Genomic DNA, 25,314 nt, shown 5'->3' with positions numbered 1-25,314 from the left:
TTTCTTTTTGCTTATGTGGTGCTGAGGAATTGAACCCAGGGCCTCAGGCATGCAAGGCAAGCGCTCTACTACTGAGCCACCTTCCCAGCCCCTGGCTAAGACTCTTATGTCTAACCTTCAGGGAGCTTGAGTACAGGTGTGACTCAAGAGCTAGAGCTCTAACTAGCCTGGAGCAGAAAAGGGAACTGAGAGAATAAGGCCTGACTTAAAGCTCCGCCCTGTGTGGGGTTTGCATGCGGGAGCACTCTCTCTCTCTCTCCCTCTCTCTCTCTCTCTTTCTCCTGTATGAAACCAGGACTTGAACTTGCTGACATTTTATGCTCATCGGCAGGTTCTCCACCACCTGAGCCACACCTCCAAATCCCCAAAGAAAGATCTTTTAATTTTTTTTTTTTGGGTCCGGTCATGGGGCCTAAACTCTGGGCCTGGGCGCTGTCCCTCAGCTCTTCAGCTCAAGGCTAGCGCTCTACCACTTGAGCCACAGAGTCACTTCCGGCTTTTTTCTTTTTGCTTATGTGGTGCTGAGGAATGGAACCGAGGGCCTCAGGCATGCAAGGCAAGTGCTCTACCACTGAGCCACCTTCCCAGCCCCGATCTTTTAATTTTTAGCAAAGTTTTTTTTGTTATGGTTGTTTGTTTGTTTGTTTTTCAGGTATGGGGCTTGAACTCTGGGCCTGGTTCTTCAGCTCATGGCGAGCACTCTACCACTTAAGCCACAGTGCCGCTTCTTGTTTTCTGGTGGTTAATGGGAGATGAGTCTCACGGGGGCTGGGAAGGTGGCTCAGTGGTAACATGCTTTCTTTGCATGCATGAGGCCCTGGGTTCGATTCCTCAGCACCACATAAGCAGAAAAAGCTGGAAGTGGCACTGTGCTCAAGTACTAGAGCACTTGCCTTGAGCTGAAGAGCTGAGGGACAGCACCTAGGTCCAGAGTTCAAATCCCACGACCAGCAAAATTACAGGCATGAGCCACCGACACCCGGCTTCAAGGTTTTATTTTTAGGGTAACAGAAAAAGAGAGACACACATTTCCCTGAGAAGGAAGTGGGGGTTCAAGACTGCATGGGCTCTGCATACGGGAGAGAGACCTTGTCTGTTTCCTCAGCACAGGCTGACCCAGCCAGCGGGCTTTCTTCACACCCTGCTTCTCAGTACTGGCTCCGATCCTTTAACAAGCTGGGTTTTTTTTTCCCCCTTCACAGAAAATACTGGCCTTTAGTTTGCGTTCCTTGGTGTTTTATCAAGTGATCCTAATGTGGTGCTTTGTCAACTGCAGCCAGGGTTCATGGAGGCAATTTCCTATTGGCCAGACCGGCCACCCCATATCCCCCAGCAGGCTGCACTCTGCCCGCTTGCCCCGGTGTGCTGGCGCCACCTAGTGCTGCTCAGAGGACACTGCAGCCGCTGGCCAGGCTTTCATTGAGCCATGAAAAAAATAAATAAACGATCTCTCCCCTCTCTCTCTCTCTCTCCTTCTCCCTCTCCCTCTCCCTCCCTTTCTCCAGCCCTGACGCTTGAACTCTGAGCCTGGGCACTGTCCCTGAGCTACTTTTGCTCAAATCTAGCACTCTACCACTTGAGCCACAGCGCCACTTCCAGCTTTTTACCAAAGAATCGAACCCAGGGCTTCGGGCATGCTAGGGAAACACTCTACCACTGAGCCACATCCCCAGCCCAGAACCTCTTATTTTTATTTTTTTTGTCAGTTGTGGGGCCTGAACTCTGGGCTTGGGCGCTGTCCCTCAGCTCTTCAGCTGAAGGCTAGTGCTCTTATCTCTGAGCCACAGTGCCACTTCTAGCTTTTTCTACTTATGTGCTGCTGAGGAATCGAACCCAGGACCTCATGCATATAAGGCAAGCACTCTATCATTGAGCCACCTTCCCAGCCCAAGAATCTCTTATTTTGATCATCACAATCCACAAAGATTCCAATCTAACACAAATGTCTCCACCCAAAACATCAGGGGCCAGTGGCTCATGTCTGTCATCCCAGCCACTCAGGACGCTGAGATATGAGGATCTTGGTTCAAACCCAGCCTGGGCAGGTAAGTCCCTGAGACTCTTATCTCCAGTGAGCCACCCAAACAGTCAGAAGTGGAGCTGTTGTGGCTCAGATGGTAGAGCACTAGCCTTGAGGGGGAAAAAAAAATCTCAGGGACAGTGCCCAGGCCTTGATAAAACCCCAAGATGGACCCAAAAACAAAACAGCAAAAAGCAAGCAAACAAGAGAGGCTATTTGTGGGTGGCGGGGAGCAGGTCTCCAACGGTGATTTCTCAATTCTCCACTTCCCTTTCCGCCGTGAACGGCATCAGAGGGCGGGACAGGCAGGGGTTGGGGGGACTAGGCTGCGGAGACCCAGAAATCCTGGCTTGCTTGGGGCCTTGGCCATGGCGGGGGACACACCTGCCCTGCCTGCAGCCAGGGCCAAAGCCTCCCCACCTCCCACCATGCCGATCGGAGCCGGAGAGGACCTCTGCCGCCTGTCTGCCTACCTGGAGGAGCTGGAGGCTGCCGAACTGAAGAAGTTCAAGTTCTACCTGGGCGCTGGGCAGGAGGGGAGCCAGACCACCATCCCCTGGGGGCGGATGGAGGCGGCAGGGCCCCTGGAGATGGCCCAGCTGCTGGTGGCCCACCTGGGGACCAGGAATGCCTGGCTGTTGGCTCTGAGCACCTTTGAGCGGATCCACAGGCGGGATCTGTGGGAGAGAGGACAGAGAGAGGATGCCACTAGGGGTAAGGAGGGGGGATGTGTCACCGTTCCCCTCTGGTGCCCTGAAAACCCTTCTCCTCCATCTCCTTGGCCTGGAAAGTTGTTTTTTTTTCTTCTTTTCTAGCACTAGTAGGAATTGAACTCAGGGCCTCCCAATTGCTAGGCAGGCCCTCTACCACTTTAGCCACACCTCTGGCCTCGCTTTTTTTTTTTTTTTTTGCTCTCTGTGTTTAAGTTGGTTATTTTCTTTCCTTTTTCTTTTTTTGTACTGGTACTAGAGCTTAAACTTAGTACCTCACTCTCTGGCTTAGGTTGTGGGGCTTGAACTCTGGGCCTGGGCTCTGTCCCTCAGCTCTTCAGCTCAAAGCGAGCGCTCTACCACTTGAGCCACAGCGCCACTTCCAGTTTTCTTTTTTTTTTCTTTTATTTTTTTGGGGATCCAGTCGTGGGGCCTGAACTCTGGGCCTGGGCGCTGTCCCTCAGCTCAAGGCTAATGCTCTACCACTTGAGCCACAGCGCCACTTTCGGCTTTTTTCTTCTTGCCTATGTGGTGCTGAGGAATCAAACCAAGGGCCTCAGGCGTGCAAGGCAAGCGCCCCACCACTTCCAGTTTACTGAGTGGTTTATTGGAGATGAGAGTCTCATAGACTTCCCTGCCCAGCCTAGCTTTGAATAATGATCCTCAGATCTCAGCCTCCTGAGTAGCTAGGATGACCAGTGTGAGCCACTGGTGCCCTGCTTAATTACACTTTTTATGACTTACTCCTATGCTCATCAATTCTAGAGATTTGCAAATGGCTCAGGCCCTACTTTTCTCCTCTTGGCAGAAGCCTGACACCCACTAAACCACTCCCCATGCCGGGCAGGCAGCGGAGGCTGGCGTGGCCCAGTGCTTCTGAGCCAGTACTCATTCCTTTCACTTCAAGCAGGCCAGAGAGCGCCGGGTGGGTACCGGTGGCTCATGCCTGGAGCCCCAGCTATCCTGGAAGCTGAGAACTGCAAATCAAAGCCCAGACCTTGGGGTGGTGGCGGGCAGGCGGTGGGACGGTGTTCTCGCCCTCCTGCCCTGGCTAATATGGCTGACGGCTCTCCAGAGGCTGCCTGCTGAGTGTCCAATTTCTCTTCCAGTTACTCCACTTGGACCAGGCCTGCTGGGGAGTCAGTCGGCGTTCTTTCCGGAAACCTGTCCTGGCCCTCCAAGGAAAGGTGAGCCCTGAGCCATGTGCCCACGGAACAATGCAGGGTGGGAATCCCCAAAAAAGAGCGACTGATGAGGTTAATCTGACTAAATCATAGCACGTGCATGTGTGAATGATCATGGCGAGGACTCCTTGTGCAGCTGGTGCATATACACTTAAACACTTAACAAATGAATGAAAAGGCCAGGCGCTGGTGGCTCACGCCTGTCATCCTATCTACTCGGGAGGCTGAGGTCTGAGGATCAGGGTTCAATTTGAACCTGGGAAGGAAAGTCTGTGAGCCTCTGATCTCAAAGGAACCACCAAAAAAGCCAGAAGTGGAGTTGTGGTTCAAGTGGTAGAATGCTAGTCTTGAGAAAAAAAAAAAAGCTAAGCAAGCCGGGCATTGGTGGCTCATGTCTGTAACTCTAGCTACTCAGAAGGCTAAGATCTGAGGATGGCAATTTGCACCTAGTCTGGGCTGAAAAGTCCCCATGAAGACTCTTATCTCCAATAAACTAGTCAAGGGGCTGGGAAGTTGGCTCAGTGGTAGAGCGCTTGCCTTGCATGCCTGAGGCCCTGGGTTCAATTCCTCAGCACCACATAAGCAAAAAGAAAAAAGCCGGAAGTGGCGCTGTGACTCAAGTGGTAGGGCACTAGCCTTGAGCTGAAGAGCTGAGGGACAGCGCTCAGGCCCAGAGTTCAGGACCCACAACCGGACCCAAAAAAAAAAAAAAAAACTAGTCAAAAAAGCCGGAAGTGGAGCTGTGGCTCAAGTGGTAGAGCGTTTGCCTTGAGCACAAAGAGGCCCAGGGACGGCGCCCAGGCCCTGAGTTCAAGCCATACCAATGCAAAGAGCAAAAGAGTGAGGTCTTGAGTTCAAGTCCCAGTATTGGAGCATGCATATTGGCATGTGTATGTGCCTGTGCATACACACACACACACACACACACACACACATGCATGCATTTATCCCTAGTACTGGCAAAAAAAGATCTAAATAAAGAGGATTAGAGGAGAAGGCTTTCTTCTGAGGGCCCTGGAGAGCCACTCCCCTTCAGGGTTCTCAGACTGCCCTGATCACACAGTCCTGGTGGCGCCGACCATGGCTTATGCTCACTAATGTTTTTTTTTTTGGGGGGGGGGGAGGGTCCGGTTGTGGGGCCTGAACTCTGGGCCTGGGCACTGTCCCTCAGCTCTTCAGCTCAAGGCTAGCGTCTACCACTTGAGCCACAGCGCCACTTCCGGCTTTTTTCTTTTTGCTTATGTGGTGCTGAGGAATCGAACTCAGGGCCTCATGCATGCAGGCAAACACTCTACCACTGAGCCACCTTCCCAGGCCCATGCTCACTAATGTTTGTGGTGCATCGGCAGGGCCCGGGGAGTACTACCGGGAGCACGTGCGCAGGAGGTTTGGGCTGATGGAGGACCGCAACGCGCGTCTCGGGGAGTGCGTGCACCTGAGCCACCGCTACACTCGGCTGCTGGTGGTGAAGGAACACTCGAACCCCACGCGGACCCGGCAGAAGCTTCTGGATACCAGCTGGGGACCCCCGGGGTCCACAAGCCTCCAGGCCAGCCCCATCCAGATGGAGACCCTATTCGAGCCGGATGAAGAGAGGCCCGAGCCACCCCGCACCGTGGTCCTGCAGGGCGCGGCGGGCATCGGCAAGTCCATGCTGGTCCACAAGCTCATGCTTGACTGGGCGGCCGGGGATCTCTTCCGGGACAGGTTCGCCTACATCTTCTACATCAACTGCCGGGAGATGAACTGTGGTGATGTCCACTACAGTGCACGGGACCTCATCTCTGACTGCTGGCCTGAGCCCATTGCGCCCCTCCAGGAGCTCCTCAGGGCTCCCCACGCCCTGCTTTTCATCCTCGATGGCTTTGACGAGCTGAAGCCTTCTGCCCATGACCCTGGGGGCCCCTGGTGCTCTGGCTGGGAGGAGAAGCGACCCCCGAGACTCCTCTTACACAGCCTGATCCAGAAGAAGCTGCTTCCAGAAGTTTCCTTGCTGATCACCACGCGGCCCTCAGCCCTGGAGACCCTGCAGCCTCTGCTGGAACACCCCCGGCACGTGGAGATCCTGGGCTTCTCTGAGGCCCAGCGGGAGGAGTACTTTTCCAGATTCTTCCCCGATGCCCGGCAGGCGCAGCAGGCCTTTGGCCTGGTGCGGGACAACGAGCCGCTCTTCGCCGCATGCTTTGTGCCACTCGTGTGCTGGGTGGTGTGCACCTGCCTGCGGCAGCAGCTGGAGGCCGGAGGGCTCCTGAGACAGACGTCGCGGACCACCACGGCCGTCTACTTGCTCTACCTCCTCAGCCTGGTGCCGGGGACCCCCACGCACCAGGGCCCCCGCAGCCACCCAGGGCTCTGCTCCCTGGCTGCCCATGGCCTGTGGAACCGGAAGGTTCTGTTCCTGGAGGAAGAGCTCCTGCCCCACGGCCTGGAGGGTGCCGATGTCTCCGCCTTCCTCAACACGCACATCTTCCAGAAAGACATCGGCCGCGAGAAGTTCTACAGCTTCACCCACCTGAGCTTCCAGGAGTTTTTTGGGGCCCTGTTCTACATCCTCGACGGGGCGGGCCCCGAGCGCGCAGTGACGCAGCTGCTGGCTGAATACGGCTTCTCAGAGCGGAGCTTCTGGGCTGTCACCGTCCGCTTCCTCTTTGGGCTCCTCAATGAGGAGCTGAGGAACTTTCTGGAGAGGCACCTGGGCTGGAAGACGTCACCGCATGTCAAGGCCCAGGTACTGGAGTGGCTGGTGAGCCAGGCCCGCAGCCAGGGCCCCAGGCTGCAGCACGGCGCCCTGGAGCTGCTGAGCTGTCTGTACGAGATCCAGGAGGAGGCCTTCGTCCGCCGGGCCCTGCACCATGTCCAGGTGCTCCACGTCAGCCATGTGGCCACCGCCATGGAGCACGTGGTCTGCTCTTTCTGCGCCAGGCACTGCGAGAACGCCGAGGTGCTGCACCTGCAGGGTGCGGCCTCCACCTACGGCACTGAGGCTGGGGACCAGGACCTCAGGACCGGGCCTGCAGGAGGCCCCATACCGTCCACGCAGCCGTAAGAACCCCAGGGTCAGCCCTCTGAGCCCCTAGTGTTAACCAGGGCTTGGGTCTGGGTCTTGAACTCAGGGCCTGGGCATTGTCCCTGAGCTTTATGCTCAAGGCTGACATTCTACCACTTGAGCCACAGCACCACTTCCAGCTTTTGGTGGCTCATTGGAGATAAGAGTCTCGTGGACTTTCCTTCCCTGGTTGGCTTTGAACCGTGATCATCAGATCTTAGCCTCCTGAGTAGCTAGGATTAGAGGCATGAGCCACCCGCATCGACTTCAAGCCCAGGCTTGGTGCTGGCTGGGCAGGTGCTCAACGGGATGACATGAGTGCCATCTAGTGGGAAGAAGGGACAAGTGCATGTTACTGCTGCTGCTCCTGGCTGTAACCCCAGCTACTCGGGAGACTGCGACCTGAGAATTGAGGTTCAAAACCAGCCCAGGCAGGAAAGCCCACGTGACTCTTATATCTCCAAGTAACTACCAAAAAGTTCAGCGCCATGACTCAAGGGGTAGAGTGTTCACCTTGAGCAACAAATTTATATATACATATACATATACATATATATATACATATACATGGCTGGAAAGGTGGCTCAGTGGTAGAGTGCTTGCTTTGCATGCATGAGGCCTTGAGTTCGATTCCTCAGCACCACATAAGCAAAAAGAAAAAAACTGGAAGTGGGCTGTGGTAGAGCACTCGCCTTGAGATGAAGAGCTGAGGGACAGCGCCCAGGCCCAGAGTTCAGGCCCCACGACTGGACCCCCCAAAAAAAGAAATATATATAATATATACATATATATGCATATATTATGGGACAGTGCCAGGCCATGGTGGCTATCGCGCGCGCGCGCGCGCGCGCACACACACACACACACACACACACACACATACAAAAGTGGCAGAGAAGTTTTACACTCAGCCCGGCTTTCCCAGAGAATTTTAATTACACTCATTCGATTGCTCTCTGATAAGAAAAGCCCAGATAGAGAGCTCTGCTGCTCTACATCACAGGCCCAGAACCCCTTATCATCTCAGTCCTTATCTGAAAGTTTGGGACCCTAAATGTTCCAAATTCCTGACTTAAAAAAAAAAATGATTTTGGTGAGAGAAGAAATCCTCAGCCGTGGGAGCCAAGTCTGAACCTGAAATTTCCTTCTTCTTCCCAGGCATTTTACAAGCGAGTTTCCCACGCTACTTCCTGTTTGTTTCTTCGGGTCCCTGCCTGGGGAGAGCGGGGAGGGGTGGGGGTTGTGTGTCTGTGCTATACCCGTGGAACCCCAATCTTCATCATCTTTTGTGTGGTTGCTTCAGTGTTGGGGTTAATCAACTCGAGTGTGTCCAGGAGGTGAAATCCACCTCCGATGCCCGATCTGTAGATCTGCATCCCCTCTTCCTACTCTGGGAACTTTGCCATTCGGTCCTGTGGGCAATCCAAGATGCCAGCCAGGCATGGCAAAGAAGGCTTTAACCCCATCCAGGGAAGCTGAGGAGGAGGATTGGAGAGTTTGAGGTCTAGCAAGAGATGGTCTCAAAATCAATTCTAGGCCAGGTGCTGGTGGCTCATGCCTGTAATCCCAGCCACTCAGAAGGTGGAGATCTGAGGAACATGGTTCAAAGCCAGCCTGGGTAGAAAAGTCAGTGTGACTTTTTTTTTTTTTTGTGGGTCCTGGGGCTTGAATTCAGGGCCTGGCCTGGGCGTTGTCCCTGAGCCTTTTCTGTTCAAGTCTAGTGCTCTACCACTTGAGCCACAGCGCCACTTCTGTTTTCTGTTTGTTTGTCTTTTCTGTGTATGTGGTGCTAAGGAATTGAATCCAGGGCTTCATGCATACTAGGCGAGTACTCTATCACTGAGCCACCTTCCCAGCCCAAGTCTGTGTGACTTTTTTCTTCATACTAGCAAAAAGCTAGAAGTAGAGCTATGACTCAAGTGGCAGGCCCTCAGCTCAAGCCCCAGGACTGTGTGAGCACACATGCATACGCACTCACACACACACACACACACACACACACAACTGAGAAGTGCTTGTAGAACTAACTGTCAGCCTGTGTCCTTCATGCAGACCCGAGAGGAACCTGCTGCCCGGCGCCTACAGCGAGCACCTGGCTGCTGCTCTGGGCAACCCTGGCCTGGTGGAGCTGGCGCTGTGCCGCAGTGCCCTGGGGACACGTGGGGTGCGGCTACTGTGCCAGGGCCTCACACACCCCAGCTGCAGGCTCCAGAACCTCAGGTGAGGCCCAACTGGCCTGCCCTCCCTCCCAGCCTTCTTTCCCTCCCTCCCTTCTTCCCTCCCCGCTCATTCCCTTCCACCACCCTTCCTTCCTCCCATCTTCCCTCTCTCCCTTCCTTCCTTTTACTCCTTTCCTTCCTTTTGTTTTTGTTTTTTGTCAGTCTTGGGGCTTGAACTCAGGGCCTGGGTGCTGTCCCTGAGCTTTTTTTGCTCAGGGCTGTTGCTCTACCACTTGAGCACAGTTCTACCTCTGGCTAGTTAGGTGGAGATGAAAGTCTCTTGGACTTTTCTGCCCAGGCTGGCTTTGAGCCATGATCCTCAAATTTCAGCCTCCTGGGAGCAGGATGACAGGCCTCTCCCCGGCTGAGACTACAGGCTTGTACCTTACTGCCTCCTCACCCCCTCCCCTGTTCCCCGGTTTCTACCAGCTTCAGTCACAGCTTCCTTGTGGGACTGTGGATCTTAACAGCAGGGCTGACTTTCTCATCAGTCTGAGACCTGGAGTCCAGAGGGAGGCCTGGCTCTCACCTGACCCATGGCACCGCCTCTGCCTCCTCCCCTGGGCTTGGGCTCCCTGTGTGGCTTTGGGGGGGCACACATTTCAGACCACAGTGCCAGGTGCCGGTGGCTCCTACCTGTCACATCTGAAGACAGCAGTTGGAAGCTAGCCTGGGTAGGAAAGTCTGTGAGACTCTGTTGTTGTTGTCATCGGTTATGGGGCTTGAACTCTGGGCCTGGGTGCTGTCCCTCAGCTCTTCAGCTCAAGGTGAGTGCTCTACCACTTGAGCCACAGCACCACCTCTGGTTTTCTGGTGGTTCATTGGAGATGAGTCTCACAGACTTTCTTGCCCTGGCTGGCTTTGAACCATGATCCTCAGATCTCAGCCTCCTGAGTAGCTAGGATGACAGGCGTAAAGCCCCCAATGCCTGGCTTTTTAATTTTCAATAAAGAAAAATACAGGTCATCTTAAAAAAAAAAATAAAGGAGAGAAAAGATTAAAAAAAAAAAAAAACACCGCCCGGCGCTGGTGGCTCATGCCTGTAATCCTAGCTACTCAGGAGGCTGAGATCTGAGGATCGCGGTTCAAAGCCAACCGGGGCAGGAGAGACCATGAGACTCCTATCTCCAATAAACCACCAGAAAACCAGAAGTGGTGCTGTAGCTCAAGTGGTAGAGCGCTTGCCTTGAGCTAAAGAGCTGAGGGACAGCGCCCAGACCCGGAGTTCAAGCCCCATGACCGACCAAAAAAAAAAAAGCCTTATGCCTGTCATCCTAGCTACTCAGGAGGCTGAGATCTACGGATCACAGTTCAAAGCCATCCTGGGCAAGAAAGTCAGTGAGACTCTCATCTCCAATAAACCACCAGAAAACAGGAAGTGGCTCTGTGGCTCAAGTGGTAGAGCGCTGGCCTTGAGCAATAGCTCAGAGACAGCGCCCAGGCCCAGAGTTCAAGCCCCAGGACTAACAACAACCACCACCACCACCAAAAAAAAGAGAACTCACCAAACTGCCACAGTAGACAGGATTGGTTCTTCTTCCTCCTCCCTCGCCGCCCGCAGGCTGAAGAGGTGCCACGTCCCGGGTGCTGCCTGCAGGTACCTGGCTGCTGCCCTGACCTCCAACCAGCACCTGCTGCGCCTGGACCTGAGCGGGAACCGGCTGGGCTCTGAGGGCCTGGCGCTGCTTGGCCGTGGGCTCCGGCACCCCCGCTGCCGGCTGCAGATGCTCCAGTGCGTGCACCCCACCCGCACCCCTGCAAGCCCGTGCTTTGCATTCTTCCCCTTTCCCCCAACCCCCTCCCCCATTTGTGTGTGTTTTTTAGTGCCAGTCCTGGGGCTTGAACTCACAGCCTGGGTGCTGATCCTGGGCTTTTCCCCTCAAGAGTGGTGGTGCTCTACAACTTGAGTCACAGCTCCACTTGCAGCTTTTTTGGTGGTTCATTGGAGGGAGGCAAGAGTCTGGAGCATTTGCCTGGCCAGCTAGCTTTGAACCTGGATCCTCAGATCTCAGCCTCCTGAGTAGCTGGGATGACAGGCGTGAGCCACCATGCCCAGCTTGAATGTGGGTCCCTTTGAGGAGACAGAAACCCTCCCCCCCAGCGCCACCCCCATCCCAGCTACCAGTGAGTGTGGGGGGGGGGGCCGAGCAGCCACTGCAGAGGGGCCACACAGTACCTCCTCACCCCTGTCCTCCCAGGCTCAGGAAGTGTCTGCTGGACGCCGAGGCTGGCAGGGAGTTGGCTGTGGTGCTCAGCGCCAGCCGGCACCTGCTGGAGCTGGACCTGACTGGGAACCTGCTGCAGGACGTAGGCCTGGAGCGGCTCTGCGAGGGCCTGAAGCACCCTGGCTGCCCACTGCAGACGCTGTGGTGAGATCTCCTGAGAGCTCAAGGCACACACCCCTGCAAAGCTCGTGTGGCTGGTGCTCCGCTGTCTGAGTCATCCTTTCTGCTTTGCTTTTTGCTGGCTAATCAGTCAGGGAGTCTCGAATAGCTTATTATTATTATTATATTTATTAATATTATTGTACTGGTCCTGGAGCTGTCCTGAGCTTTTTTGTTTGTTTGTTTGTTTTTTGCCAGTTCTGGGGCTTGAACTCAGGGTCTGGGCGCTGTCCCTCAGCTCTTCAGCTCAAGGCGAGTGCTCTACCACTGAGTCACAGCACCACTTCTGGTTTTCTGGTGGTTTATTGGAGATAAGAGTCTCATGGACTTTCCTGCCCGGGCTGGCTTTGAACCGCAATCCTCAGATCTCAGCCTCCTGAGTAGCTAGGATGACAGACATGAGCCACCAGTGCCCGGCTTCCATCTTTTTTTTTATACGTGGCACTGAGGAATTGAACCCAGGGTCTCATGCATGCGAGGCAAGCATTCTACCATTGAGCCAACTTCCCAGCCCTCCCTGAGCTTTTGTGCTCAAGTCTGATGCTCTACCACTTGAGCCACAGCGCCACTTCTGGTTTTCTGAGTGGTTAATTGGAGATAAGAGTCTCACGAACTTGGGGCTGGGAAGGTGGCTCAGTGGTAGAGTGCTTGCCTCACATGCATGAGGCCCTGGGTTCGATTCCTCAGCACCACATAAGCAGAAAAAAGCTGGAAGTGGCACTGTGGCTCAAGTGGTAGAGCGCTAGCCTTGAGCTAAAGAGCTGAGGGACAGCGCCCAGGCCCAGAGTTCAGATCCCATGCCGGACCTCCCCCCCCCCCCCCCCCAAAAAAAAATAAAAAAGAGTCTCATGAACTTTCCTGCCCGGGCTGGCTTTGAACCGAGATCCTCCGATCTCCGCCTCCTGAGTGTCTGGGATGATGGGCGTGAGCTGCCATGCCGGGCTCACCCATCCGGCTGTGAGCGCCATTCATGTTCCCCTTGCGCAGGTTGAAGATCTGCCACCTCACAGCTGCTGCCTGCGTTCACCTGGCTGCGGCCCTCGGTGCCGGTGCTGCGCTGATGGAGCTCGACCTGAGCCTCAACGACCTGGGCGACCAGGGCCCAAGGCTGCTCTCTGAGGGCCTGGCGCACCCTGCCTGCAAGCTGCAGACACTCCGGTGAGGGGGCTCGTCCCATGCTGTCTGCACCCCCCAAGCCCTAGCCATACCCTCCTCCTTCCGGGAGCCCTTCTGCTGTGTTGTCTCTACTATACCAAGAGAATCCTGAGTTCAAACCCAATGGGAGCCACCTACACACCCTCTCAAATCAAACCAAAAATGGCCAGGCGCCCGTGGCTCACACCTGTAATCCCAGCCGCTCAGGAAGCTGAGATCTGAGGCTTGCCATCCAAAGCCAGCAGGAAAGTCTGTGAGATGTTTTCTTTTTTGATCAGTTGTAGGGCTTGAACTCAGGGCCTGGGCACTGTCCCCGAGCTTCCTTGTGCTTAAGACTAATGCTCTACCACAGCACCACTTCTGGGTTTTGAGTGGTTAATTGAGTTAAGAGTCTCACAGGGACTTTTTGTAAGGTTTTGGGTGAGAAAAGTACCACGCAGAGAGGAATAAAAAGATTGACTGGAAAGTTTATTGGGGGTATGCTCCCTGGCAAACTCCCTGGTTGGGATCAGAGAGGTTGCGCTGAGTTTGGTTGCAGCCAAGCTTTTATAGGGGGGGTAAAAGCAGAACTTGTGGTGAGCAAGGACTTGTGGCACACAGCTTGTTTTGCCCGTTTGAAGGGTTTTAGGCCCGTGCACTCCAAGAATGGTTGACTCAGATTGTGTTTTTGATGGGGAAGTGGGCTTTCCCTGTTTTTCTCAGTGGCCTAATATTTTTCCCCACTGCCTACTTCCTCTAGTGGCCTAATGCTTTTCTTTTCTTTCCCCTTCCCTTCCCTTCCCTTCCCTTCCCTTCTCTTCCCTTCCCTTCCCTTCCCTTCCCTTCCCTTCCCTTCCCTTCCCTTCCCTTCCCTTCCCTCCCCTCCCTCCCTCTCTCTCTCTCTCTCTCTCTTTCTTTCTTTCTTTCTTTTTTGTCAGTTATGGAGCTTGAACTCTGGGCCTGGGTTCCCCCCCCTCAAGGGTGCCCCCTCCCTCCATGAGCTCTTCAGCTCAAGGCCAGTGCTCTACCACTTGAGCCACAGTGCCACTTTTGGTTTTCTGGTAGTTCATTGAAGATAAGAGTCTCAAGAACATTCCTGCCCAAGCTGGCTTTGAACCGCGATCTTCAGATCTCAGCCTCCTGAGTAGGTAGGCAAGTCCTTGAAACTTTTTTTTTTTGGGTCCGGTCATGGGGCCTGAACTCTGGGCGTGGGCGCTGTCCCTCAGCTCTTCTGCTCAAGGCTAGTGCTCTACCACTTGAGCCACAGCGACACTTCCGGCTTTTTTCTTTTTGCTTATGTGGTGCTGAGGAATCGAACCCAGGGCCTCAGGCATACAAGGCAAGCGCTCTACCACTGAGCCACCTTCCCAGCCCTCCTTGAAACTTTTATCACCAATAAATTACTCAGAAAAACCCAGAAGTGGAACTATGGCTCAAGTGGTAGAGCGCCAGTGTTGAGCAAAAGAAGTTTAGGGACAGTACCCAGACCCTGAGTTCAAGTCCCATGACTGGCACACACACACACACACACACACACACACACACACACACACACACTGAATCCCCTGCCCACCAGCCACAGCCTGACACACTTGCTACAGCAACTCCAGGCAACCAGAATGTTCTAGTACGTTCCATAGACACCAGATATGCATTTCTACCCAGGGCTTGTTTTCTCCACATCCTTGCTTTCCTCCTGGTAAACCCCCTCCCTGCCTCTCTTTCCTCTATTCCGGGGAGGTGTGTGTGTGTTGGGGGGGGTGTTGTTCCAGACCGCCATGCCCAGGCCCAGCCCTGTCCCCCTCACCCCAACCCCGTTCCCTTCTCTAGGCTGGGCATCTGCAGGCTGGGCCCGGCCGCCTGCGGGGCGCTGTCACACGCACTGCAGCTCAACAGCAGCCTTCGGGACCTGGACCTGAGCTTCAATGATGTGGGGGACGCAGGGGTACAGCAGCTGGGGGAGGGGCTGCAGCACCCCACGTGCAGGCTGCAGAAGCTGTGGTGAGTGTGGGGATGGGGAACTGGGGGAGGGCGGGCATGGGAACACCACTTCCTCGTCCTTTGCTTTCTCTTTGTTTTTGTTTGTTGTGGGACTTGAACTCAGGGCCTGAGCACTGTCCCTCAGCTCTTCAGTTCAAAGCGAGTGTTCTACCGCTTGAACCACAGCGCCACTTCTGTGTGGGTTTTTTTTTGGTGGTTCATTGGAGATAAGAGTCTCCATCCTGAGGCTGGGAAGGTGGCTCAGCGGTAGAGCGCTTGCATTGCATGCATGAGGCCCTGGGTTCCATTTTTCAGCACCATATAAGCAAAAAGAAAAAAGCCGGAAGTGGGACCGTGGCTCAAGTGGTAGAGTGCTAGCCTTGAGCTGAAGAGCTGAGGCCCAGAGTTCAGGCCCCACAACCGGACCCAAAAAAAAAAAAAAAGAGTCTCCATCCTCAGCTCTCAGTCTCCTGAGTAGCTAGGATTACAGGCGTGAGGCACTGGTGTCCAGCTTTGCTTTCTTTTTTCATCTCCAATTGAGCAAAAGAAACAAAAACAAAAACAAATCCAGAAGTTGCTGTGGCTCAAGTGGTAGAGCTCCAGCCCTGCGTGAAGAAGCTAAGGGCTGGTGCCAAGGCCCTGAGTTGGAGTCCCAGGCCCGCAAACCTGCCTCTCCCCTGGTGAATATGTTGAATGCCTTCTGTGATCAGACCCCTTCCCCTGGCTGGCTCTCAACAGCTTCCTCTTCATTCTCCTGTGAAAACCACCTCTAAACCGGTGCCAGCCACCACACTTGTAATCCCTGCTCCGTGGAAGGCTGGAATGAGGATCAATGTTGGAGGCCAGCCAGGCAGACAAATCCAGCGGACTCTTAACATCCAGGCAATCACCCAGAAGCCAAAAGCAGAGCTGTGCCTGGCTCAAGTGGTAGAGCACCAACCACCAGTGAAAAAGTTCAGGGACAGCTGAGCTTAAGCCCCAGGACCAGTGCACGTGTGCACAGACAGACAGACAGACAGACACACACACACACACACACACACACACACACACACTTGCTCCTCTCTCCTCTGGCCTCACGTGCCCGGCTCTTTGCAGGCTGGACAGCTGTGGCCTCACTGCCCAGGCCTGTGAACACCTCTCCTCCAGCCTGGCCACCAGCCAGACCCTGAGCGAGCTCTACCTCACCCACAACGCCCTGGGCGATGCGGGCGTGCAGCTGCTGTGCCAGAGGCTGGCGCTGCCTGGCTGCCGGCTGCGCGTGCTCTGGTGAGAGGTGGTCCCCGCTTTGCTTTCCCTCCCCCGCCCCGCTTTGCTTTGCGCCCCCCTCCCCTGGGTGGTAGCTGGCCAAGTTACTTAGAAAACCTACCCATTGGGGCTGGGAAGGTGGCTCAGTGGTAGAGCGCTTGCCTTGCATGCTTGAGGCCCTGGGTTCGATTCCTCAGCACCACATAAGAAAAAAGCCAGAAGTGGCGCTGTGGCTCAAGTGGTAGAGCACTAGCCTTGAGCTGAAGGGCTGAGGGACAGTGCCCAGGCCCAGAGTTCAGGCCTCACAACTGGAAAAAAAAAAAAAAAGTTTCTTTAAAAAAAAAAAAAAAAAGAAAACCTACCCATTCCATTCGCCGAGTGCTGGTGCTCACACCTGTAAGCTCAGCCACTCAGGAGGCTGGGATCTGAGAAGTGTTGGGCAGGGAAATCCTTGAGACTCCAATGAACCACCAAAAAGTAGCAGTGGAGCCATGGCTCATGAGGTAATGTGCCAGTACCAGGGGAAATAGCTCAGGGACAACACCCAGGCCCTGAGTTCTAGCCCAGGAGTTGCGCACGTGTACACACACACACACACACACACACACACACACACACACACACACACGTCATCTTTGCATGCACGTAACTGCAGAATGCAGAACGCAGACTCAGCCATCTTGTCCCCAGGGCTTGCAGTTTTTCCAGGTGGGGGAAGTCTCCCGGCCCAGGATCAGCAGACCTGGATCCAGCCAGTTCCTCGGGCTGGAATTACAGGCATGTGCGACACACCCTGCTTTACTCCCTAATCTCTCAAATGGGGGCAATTGTAGCTGAGAATCTGGAACTTCTCAGCTGGAGCTCCAAGTCTTATCTCTTACCAACTCGGTGACATTTCTAAGTGGCTCCACTCCTAAGCCCCTGTCATCTTCTCCAAAGAGAGAAGGAGGTGTTCTAAGTTCACTGAGGCACTTCAAAAAGTTGGGATTACTTTCCAAGGAGGTTGGATGAAAACAGGGGATCATCTTAGGTTTTGGCAGTCTCTCAAAGACTCTTATCAATTGACTGTTTTCACTCAAAGATGGTGCCCTACCTCTTAAACCATACAGCTCCACGTTGGGCTTTTGAGTGGTTCATGAGATTAACGTAACGCGGCCTTCTCTGCTCAGGCTGGGTTTGAACTGTGACTCTGGGCTCTTGCTCCGTTGAGTAGGAGGGATTACAGGGGTGAGCCCCAGCACTGGGCATGCCACAGATGAGTAGCACCAGGGAAGTTGTGACCCAACCTTCTTTGTGTCCTTAGGTTGTTTGGGATGCAGCTGAACAAATCCACACACAGGAGGCTGGCAGCTCTTCAAAGAGCTAAACCTCACCTGGACCTCGGCTGCTGAAGGCTTTCCTGGGGCAGAGGTGGTGGGGAGGGGAGGAGGGCGCGCTTCACCCTTTGCAACCATGCTTACAGGGCTGGGGACGGAACCCTGAGGCTGCCCAGGGGGCCCCTTCGCCAAGAGATCACTTGCTGTCCAGCTAAGCCAGAGACCCAGCTCCCAGGCTGTTATCTATGTTCAGCCAGAATAAACCTTCCTCAAGCTAAAGTTTGATGTTCTGCCAACACAGCTTGGGATCAGAGGCAGGTTTTATTTCTGCCGGTTCTGGGGTTAGAACTGGGGGCCTGGGAGCCTGGGACTTCTGGTTTATGAGTGGCTAATCGGTGTCCCCGGATATGTCTGCCTGGGCTGTGAACCAGGAACCCTAGACCTCAGCCAGGATAGCAAGGATTAGTTCTGAGCCCACGGCGCCAGCGAGGCCGGATGGCAGATTGGGGGGCGAGAGTGACTGAGAACAGACCACTGCCATCTAGAGGGCAGAGCTGGAATGCTAGTGCACGGAGGGACCATTCAGCCGGTGCAGGAACGCCACGTGGACAATGAGCCTTGAACTCGAGGCACGTGCCTCACGCCCTAAGGGCAGAGTTCTAAGAACTCAAGAGCCCCTGACTCGAGCAGCTGACTGCCCTTAGGCCGCCATTCCTAGAGATCAGGGTGCTTTCCACCCCTGCAAAGAGCAAAGAACCACTTACAAGGGCCAAACAAGGCCTAAACTGGCTTTATTGCTAGCCAGGGCTTACCCATCTATACAAGGCCTAAACTGGCTTTATTGCTAGCCAGGGCTTACCCATCTATACAAGGCCTAAACTGGCTTTATTACTAGCCAGGGTTTATCCATCTATACAAGGCCTAAACTGGCTTTATTGCTAGCCAGGGTTTATCCATCTATACAAGGCCTAAACTGGCTTTATTGCTAGCCAGGGTTTACCCATCTACCGATAGAACACCACCAGGGACGCTGATGAGGCATCCCGCACATTGCTTGTCAGGCAGAGTAGGAAAGCAAAGACAACCAAATAAAAATCTTTTCAAAGCTTTATTTAAGACCAGGGCACAAAAACGGGAGGCTCTTGAGTGGGGTGGGGGTGTGTGAATGGGACATGAATTAAGCCTTCAACGAAACTAGGGCTGGAGAGGGGAGGCTGAGGGAGGGTGGAGAGGGATCTTCCGCCTTGCTGCCGCCTTCCACAGCCGGTGACACACAAAATGGAAGCACTTTCCACGCAGACTCAGACAAGTGCCTTCATTTTGAGCAACCACCAGTTGGGCTTGCCACAGGTTTGTCCAAAGTGCCCGGAAATCCAATAACCACGTTAAGACAGCCCCCACCCACCAAGGGCCAGGAACCAAGGAACGGCATGCAGCGGGCGCCTGTTATACCCCAAATGCAGCCCACAGGACGGCAGCCTGAAGCTCATTCAGACCAAGGCATCCCAAGCTGTGACCGCACCCAACCCCGAGCCCGCAGGGCCCCGCGTGGCCGGCTCGGACCACCTTTTTCCTGCATGCAGCTCAGAACCCACCAGCGACCCTCAAATGTCGTAGCACTTTCTACCTGGATTACAGAAGAGCGCTGCCACATTTGAGTGTCCCAAGGGGCAATGGCAGGGCGGGGGATCCCGTCCACAAGGGGGGCCCAAGTTACCAGATTGTCGGCCCCGTCCAGATTCTAACCAGACGCCGTGCACGTGGTCGCGTCGTACTTGCCCAGATCGGTGGCACTCAAAAAGTAGCGGCACTTTTTTTTATTACCAGAGAGAAAAAAGTGCCCCCACAGTTTGAGTGCCACAGGTCGGGAGTCCACAGGAGGGTGGAGGACGCCAACTCCGATCTTCTACCTGGAAGATAAAGACATTGTCAAGATGCAAGGCCCAGGGACTTCAGCCACGTGGAGAACTCCTAAGGCCCAAGGTCGGAAGCAGAGGCAGGAGGACCAGTGGGTAAGAGTTCTGGCCAGTGGGGAATGGAAAGACAGAGGCGAGAGATTTGGGGGTAAAGGGAAGGAGACCACCGATCGACCAGGAAAAACCAAGCAGAGGCAGGAAAGGGAGAAAAGCAGGGCGATCCCGGGGCATACTCACGACTTGAAGTCAGGAAGCGCAGACCGAAAGCTGCAGCAGGCTTCGGGCGCCCGCCTTTATATAGGCCCAGGGTCCAGGCCTGGGGGGCTGGGAGGGCTGCAGGCCACACCCCCCACCCCCCGGTCCCGCCCCAAGGCCCGCCCCGCCCCACATCACCTGAACCTGCTGCCAGATCACCTTGAAGAGATTTTTTTTTAAAAAAAACACCTCCTCCCCCACCTATTAACTACAACATTTATTTATTTCCCAGTTACAAGCTTATTTCTTTAACCACCTCCTCCTCAGAAATACTCTGAAATCTGCAGTTCGGGACCCCGGAGGGATTAGTTCCACAATTTACGGGGTTTACTTAGGAATGCAACCAATTAGAAAATTAAAAAGAAAAACCTCATAACGAAAATCACACACATCTGAAGAGAGAAGAATCTGAGGCCGGAAAAGAAGTGAAAACTGAGATGTTGAAGGGAAATCTAAGGAAGTCCGTCTGAGTTGGGCGTTTGAATAGAGAGTCCAGACCGGGGCCCCTAGGACTGGGCCCCTGGGGCTCCCGCCTATAATCCCAGCTACTCAAGAGGCTGAGGTTTCAAACATGGCGGCTCCCCGCCAGCAGGGGCAGGCAAATCCGTGAGTCCCCTCTTTATCTCCAGGGAACCGCCACAAAGCCAGAAGTGGAGCTGTGGTGCAAGCCTTGAGGGAAACTGAAGGGACAGCTAGCTCACAGCCTATGAGTTCAAACCCCCTACGTACCAGCACAAAAAGAAAGAAAAGAAAGAAAGAAAGAAAGAAAGAAAGAAAGAAAGAAAGAAAGAAAGAAAGAAAGAAAGAAAGAAAGAAAGAAAGAAAGAAAGAAAGAAAAGAAAGCACATTGTGTGGGCCCTCGGGGATGCTGGCAAATGGCGGGGTTCCCTCTCCCCTCAGCAGTGCAGGAAACAGATGCTGCTCAGGTCTCTTCCTCCACGTGTGAAGAGACCAGGGCAGATGGCACTTGGGAGGCTGAAAAGAGGGGATCTGGAGTTAGAGACCAACCAACCTCAGCCTCATTTTGTCATGCAGAATGTCTTCCCAGGCCACGTGAAGCCTGGAAACCATGTCTGACCTTCTCTCCCCCTGCAGTCCCAGGCTCTGGGAAATGGTTATCTATAGAGCAGGTAAACCTCCAGAGCACCCCGACTCTCCTAAGGACTGTGGCCCTTGGACTCCCGAAGTCGGGATAAAACCGTAATGACTGGAAGCACCTCAAAACGAGCAGAATTAAAAAACAGAGTCTCGCTTGGGTTAAGGTTGCTGGAGGACATTTTAGTTTCTCCTCAGCTCCCCTCCCCTCTGCTCCAGCCCGCCGCCACCCCCCCCCCCATCCCAGCAGCTGGGGCCAGCTGACTTAGTTATTCTAGAGATGTAAGCAAGATTAGAGCTGAGTATTACCACTCCATAATTTTGATTTCTTTTATTTTTGATTAGGTGTGTGTGAGTTCTAGGGCTTGAACTCAAGGCCTGGCACTATCTCTTGAGCTTTTCTGCTTTTCTGCTCAAAGCTGAGGCTCTGCGGCTTAAGCCACAGGCTCCACTCTTGGCTTTTTTTTGGCGGTTCATGAGAGAGTTGAGAGTCTCATGGGCTTTCCTGTCCCTGAGATTACAGGAGTAAACCACTTATCCCTCAAGGCACAATCTGCCTTGAGGTTGCCTTCATCAAACCTCATTTCCCCTTATTGATCCTGCCTCATTTTCCCCTAAAATGACTCAGTTCCATCATCTTACAAGAAGTAATGACACGAATATCTCCAATATTGGCTTGAAGTTAACTTTTTGAGTTTTCCAGCAGCGTGCCTCATGTGCTCTCCGGCTTCCCTGCCATTGTTAAAATACTGTACACCTCCTCACTCACATTCCACATTTGTCCTAGCTGCTCCTAGGTCACAGCCCAAGAAAGCTGGCCGGCAGATGGTCAGAGTGGCACAATTGCCCGCGGATGGCACGCGTGTACACTGTGCTAAATGACAAACACATTTTCTAAAGCACATTCCTACGTGAAGCCTTCCTTTCCTGCCTTTGCTTTGGGGGTGAGGTTTTGGGTGTTTTTTTTTTTTTTGAATACCGAGTGAAGTAATTGGAAATTCCAGACGACTGAGGACATCTAGGTGGGCTGGGATGGGGCTCTGGTGTTAATTGCTCCGGAAGCCGGAATTTTCTTCCTGCTGAACCGGGCTGCTCCGGTTTGCAGTTGTTATTGTGATGGAAATCAGTGTGAGCTCAGACTCACGTGCGCACAGTACCCATTCCCCAGCCCCAGCGGCCTGCTGGGTCAAAAATACTAGGTACGGTTTCTCTGGAAAGAGCTGCCCAGGTCCAGCATGGAGGCTGAAACCTGAGGATCACGGTTCAAAGCCAGCATGGGTAGACAAGTCCTGGAGAGAGTTATCCCCACCAGAAAATCAGAAGTGGAGCTGTGGCTCAAAGTGGTAGAGTTCTTGCCTAGAGTGAAAGCACTTAGGGACAGTGCCCAGGCCCTGAGTTCAAGTCCCAACACCGACAGAAAAACTCCGCAGAGTTCGGGAAACCTCCCCTTACTCCTGGCGGAGTTGTTGTCCCATCGCCCCCGTGGGGAGAAGCCATCCTTTGGGCCAGAAAATGGAGGCATGGGCGTGGCCATTTTCCCGTACATACCGAAGCCGGGCCGGCAGGGGTAGGAGTTGCCGGCAGCCCCAGGGACACAGTGACCTCCAGGCCCTCCTGAGATTTCTCTTGCCTGGTTAAAGGGAATAGGAATAAGATCACCCCATCATCCCAACCATTCTGGGCTGAGATCTGAGGCTCAAGTTTCCAAGCTAGCCCAGGCAGGGAAGTCTGTGAGACTTTATCTCCAATAAACCAGCAAGAAGCTAGAAGTGAAGCTGTGGTTCAAGTGGTAGAGTGCTAGCCTTGAGTGAAAAACAAAAAACAAAGACAAGAAAACAAGGGAGAGGCCCGGGATCAACACAATCACAATCAAATAAATAGAAGGGTGCTGGCCAGCCTGGAGGAGAGACCGAAGCGGCTGGGTGCTGAGATCCTGGCCTGCCAATGCTACCGCGAGAGACACTGTGTCCAAAAACAAACTGAAGACCATGTCAGAGCTGCAGGAGAGGCTCAAGGGTACTGCCGGGTGCAGCCCGCAAGTTCAAATCCCAGTAACTCAGAAAAAAACCCCACCATTTTCCCCTATGTAATTAATCTGTGTGTGAGTTACAATGGTATTCACGCACAGAGATGGTAGGAGAGACAGACATTGTTGGCAGGAAGGTACAGGGCATGTTGTACACACATGCCAACAGCTCCATTTTGGGGGTTTTGATGGTTAATTGTAGATGAGTCTCACGGACTTTGTTGCCTGCACTGATTTCCAACCCTGATCCTGAGGTCTCACCTTCATGAGCAGCTGGGATTATAGGCATGAACAACTCTGCATTTCAGTATTATTCATCAGCTGGGTTCTTTCGCTCCTCCCTCTCCTCCCAAACACTGCCATAACTACAATAAAATTCTTTAGGAGTCTGTCTGTCTCTCTCCTTTCCCCAGGGTTTTGAACACAGGGCCTGGCCTCGCTGGCTCCCCTCCAGCACCCTGGGTGTCTTTTTGTTTCTCCTTTGCTGGGATTGCAGGCTTGCGAGTCTCAGCCTGGAGATGGGGGAGAATCGGCCTCACTTGGTGTGAGGAGCTCGGCAGGCTCCCTTCGGCCCCACCGTCTCCAGCTTCTGCCATCCTGCCCAAGGCTCCATTTCATTTCTTCTCCCAGCTGGGGCAGCCCTAGTTTCTTTCTTTCTTTTTTGAGGTGGGAGTTTGTTTTTGGGGAGTGGAGTGAGGGAAGGAAGCGGGTCCCCAGCAGGAGCTAGGCCGCTGCCTGGGGAACGGGCTTTTCAGATGTAAATGGCTGGGCCCAGCTCAAGGTCACCCTGGGGGGAGGGGTGGGGGAAGAGTGAGGGGGAAGGGGACCGTCCCCATTGTCAGACCTCAGGAAGCTCAGATAAGATTTCTCCAGGATTCTTCCTGGTGTTTAAATGTTTTCACATTAAAATAACTTGAGTCAGCCCAGCGCCTGTGGCTCTTTTCTATAATCCTGGCTACTCTGGAGGCTGAGATTTGAGGATATTGGTTCAAAGCCAGCCTGGGTAGGAAAGTACAGGAGACTCTAATCTCCAATAAACTACTCTGAAAAAGGCGGAAGTGGTGCATGAAGAAATTCAGGGATGGGGCCCTGGCCTGGAGTTCAAGCCCTGCAACTGATAATAAAAAATAAATAAATAAATTCAAAGAGTTGTGTTTGGTGGTCACACCTGAGATTCCAGGAACTGGAAAGGGTACAGGTCTTCCAAATTCTAGGTCAGCCTGGCTAACTACAGAGACCCTAATGCAAAAAAGAAAAAAAAAATCCATAAAAAGCTGCCCGTGGGGCTGGGAAGGTGGCTCAGTGGTAGAGTGCTTGCCTTGCACGCATGAGCCCCTGGGTTCGATTCCTCAGCACCACATAAGCAGAAAAAAAAGCTGGAAGTAGTACTGTGGCTCAAGTAGTAGCATGCTAGCCTTGAGCTGAAGAGCTGAGGGACAGCGCCCAGGCCCAGAGTTCAGGCCCCATAACCGGAACCCCCCCTCCCCAAATAAAAAAGCTGCCCGTCATGTGCACAAGAGACCAAGCCTCTGCAGGACCCAGTACACACAGAAAGCTCTAGAAGGTTTGAGACTCACACACACACACACACACACACACACACACACACACACACACACACACACACACACACACACACCCTGCCACAGAGCAGAGGGGCCCCCACGTCCTGTCGCAGCGATGAGCATGGGGACATGGACACCTCTGTTTAGTATTTCACAGGCCAGCACAGGCCCCTATCTTGGTGAAATTTGAAAATTTTTTGCTGGGGGGGGGGGGAGGGAGGAAGCTGTACTTTAGCTTTTTCACTCAAGGCGAGCACTCTACCACTTGAGCCACAGTGCCACTTCTAGTTTTCCTGTGGTTCACTGGAGATGAGAGTCTCACGGACTTTGTTGTCTGGGCTGGCTTCGAACATTGATCCTCTGATCTGGGCCTAATAAGTAGCTGGGATAACAGGCGGGAGCCAATGTACCAGGCCCTAGGTTCAATTTATGGTTTACTGTAACCGATCCATGCCCCAGATTGCTGTGGCTGAGTCAGAGCCCACCGCCCCGCCCCCACGCACCCCAGGTCCTTGAGTACAAGGTGTGAGTCAGGCTCCAGGGCTCCAGGCCAGGCTGCAAAATTTGTGGAATGGTGAGTTCTGGTCTTGGGGAAGAACCCCGAGGGGGAAGCTGGAGGAGGATTGCCACGAGGTTGGGTTGTTTGTGACTCACTCATTCCTAAGACTCCAGTCCCCAAGCCCCTGGCCTCATGTTACAAGCCTGATCAGCACCCAGGTGTTCGGGTGGGGGTTACTTCCTGTGAGACTGCAGATTCACCTACACTGCCTCCTTATAGTTCCTAGCCCAGGCCAAGTAAGTGAGAGTCTATGTGTGTGTGTGTGTGTGTGTGTGTGTGTGTGCACGTGTGCAAGCATGCTCTAAGAAAACACAGGAGACACACACTGATTTGCTAATTACACACACCTACTTTAAGGTAACTTTTTAAAAACGTCAGTCATGGGGCTTGAACTCAGGGCTTAGACACTGGCCTTAAGCCTCTTTGTGTGCAAGGCTGGCATTCTCCCACTTCTGCAGCTCCACTTTTGGTTTACTGGTGGTTAGCTGGCAATAAGAGTCTCACAAACTTTCCTGCCCAAACTGGCTTTGAACTGAGATCTTCAGATCTCAGCCTCCAGAGTAGCTAGGATTACTGGTGTGGTCCATGAGCATACCAGCTGCTACTTAAAGATAATTAAAAAAAAAAATCTACCAGTTTTTGGTCTTTTTGTTTTTG

At 53.6% G+C, this 25,314-nt stretch overlaps 1 protein-coding gene across 1 annotated transcript; it reads left to right on the top strand.

The window, feature by feature from the left end:
- The first annotated feature begins 2,448 nt into the window (after positions 1-2,448).
- Positions 2,449-17,323, top strand: Nlrp12 (NLR family pyrin domain containing 12). The gene is made up of 10 exons (XM_042683354.1): positions 2,449-2,734; positions 3,840-3,917; positions 5,264-6,956; positions 9,013-9,180; positions 10,741-10,911; positions 11,378-11,548; positions 12,551-12,721; positions 14,528-14,698; positions 15,776-15,946; positions 17,229-17,323. The coding sequence occupies exons 1-10, from the start codon at positions 2,449-2,451 to the stop codon at positions 17,314-17,316; spliced, it is 3,168 nt and encodes a 1,055-aa protein (XP_042539288.1). The 3' UTR covers positions 17,317-17,323.
- Positions 17,324-25,314: the final 7,991 nt, after the last annotated feature.

This window comes from Dipodomys spectabilis, unplaced genomic scaffold (assembly GCF_019054845.1).
Source record: "Dipodomys spectabilis isolate Male_0828 unplaced genomic scaffold, ASM1905484v1 ptg000080l, whole genome shotgun sequence".
Taxonomy (NCBI): domain Eukaryota; kingdom Metazoa; phylum Chordata; class Mammalia; order Rodentia; family Heteromyidae; genus Dipodomys; species Dipodomys spectabilis.
The sequence above is the reverse complement of the archived record's forward strand: the minus strand, read 5'-3'. Positions and strand labels throughout refer to the sequence as shown.

Coding starts and splice junctions, on each gene's coding strand:
- Nlrp12 (XM_042683354.1), top strand. CDS start 2,449: ATGCCGATCGGAGCCGGAGAGGACCTCTGCCGCCTGTCTGCCTACCTG. Junction 6,957..9,012: donor CCCATACCGTCCACGCAGCC/GTAAGAACCCCA, acceptor TCCTTCATGCAG/ACCCGAGAGGAACCTGCTGC. Junction 9,181..10,740: donor TGCAGGCTCCAGAACCTCAG/GTGAGGCCCAAC, acceptor CGCCGCCCGCAG/GCTGAAGAGGTGCCACGTCC.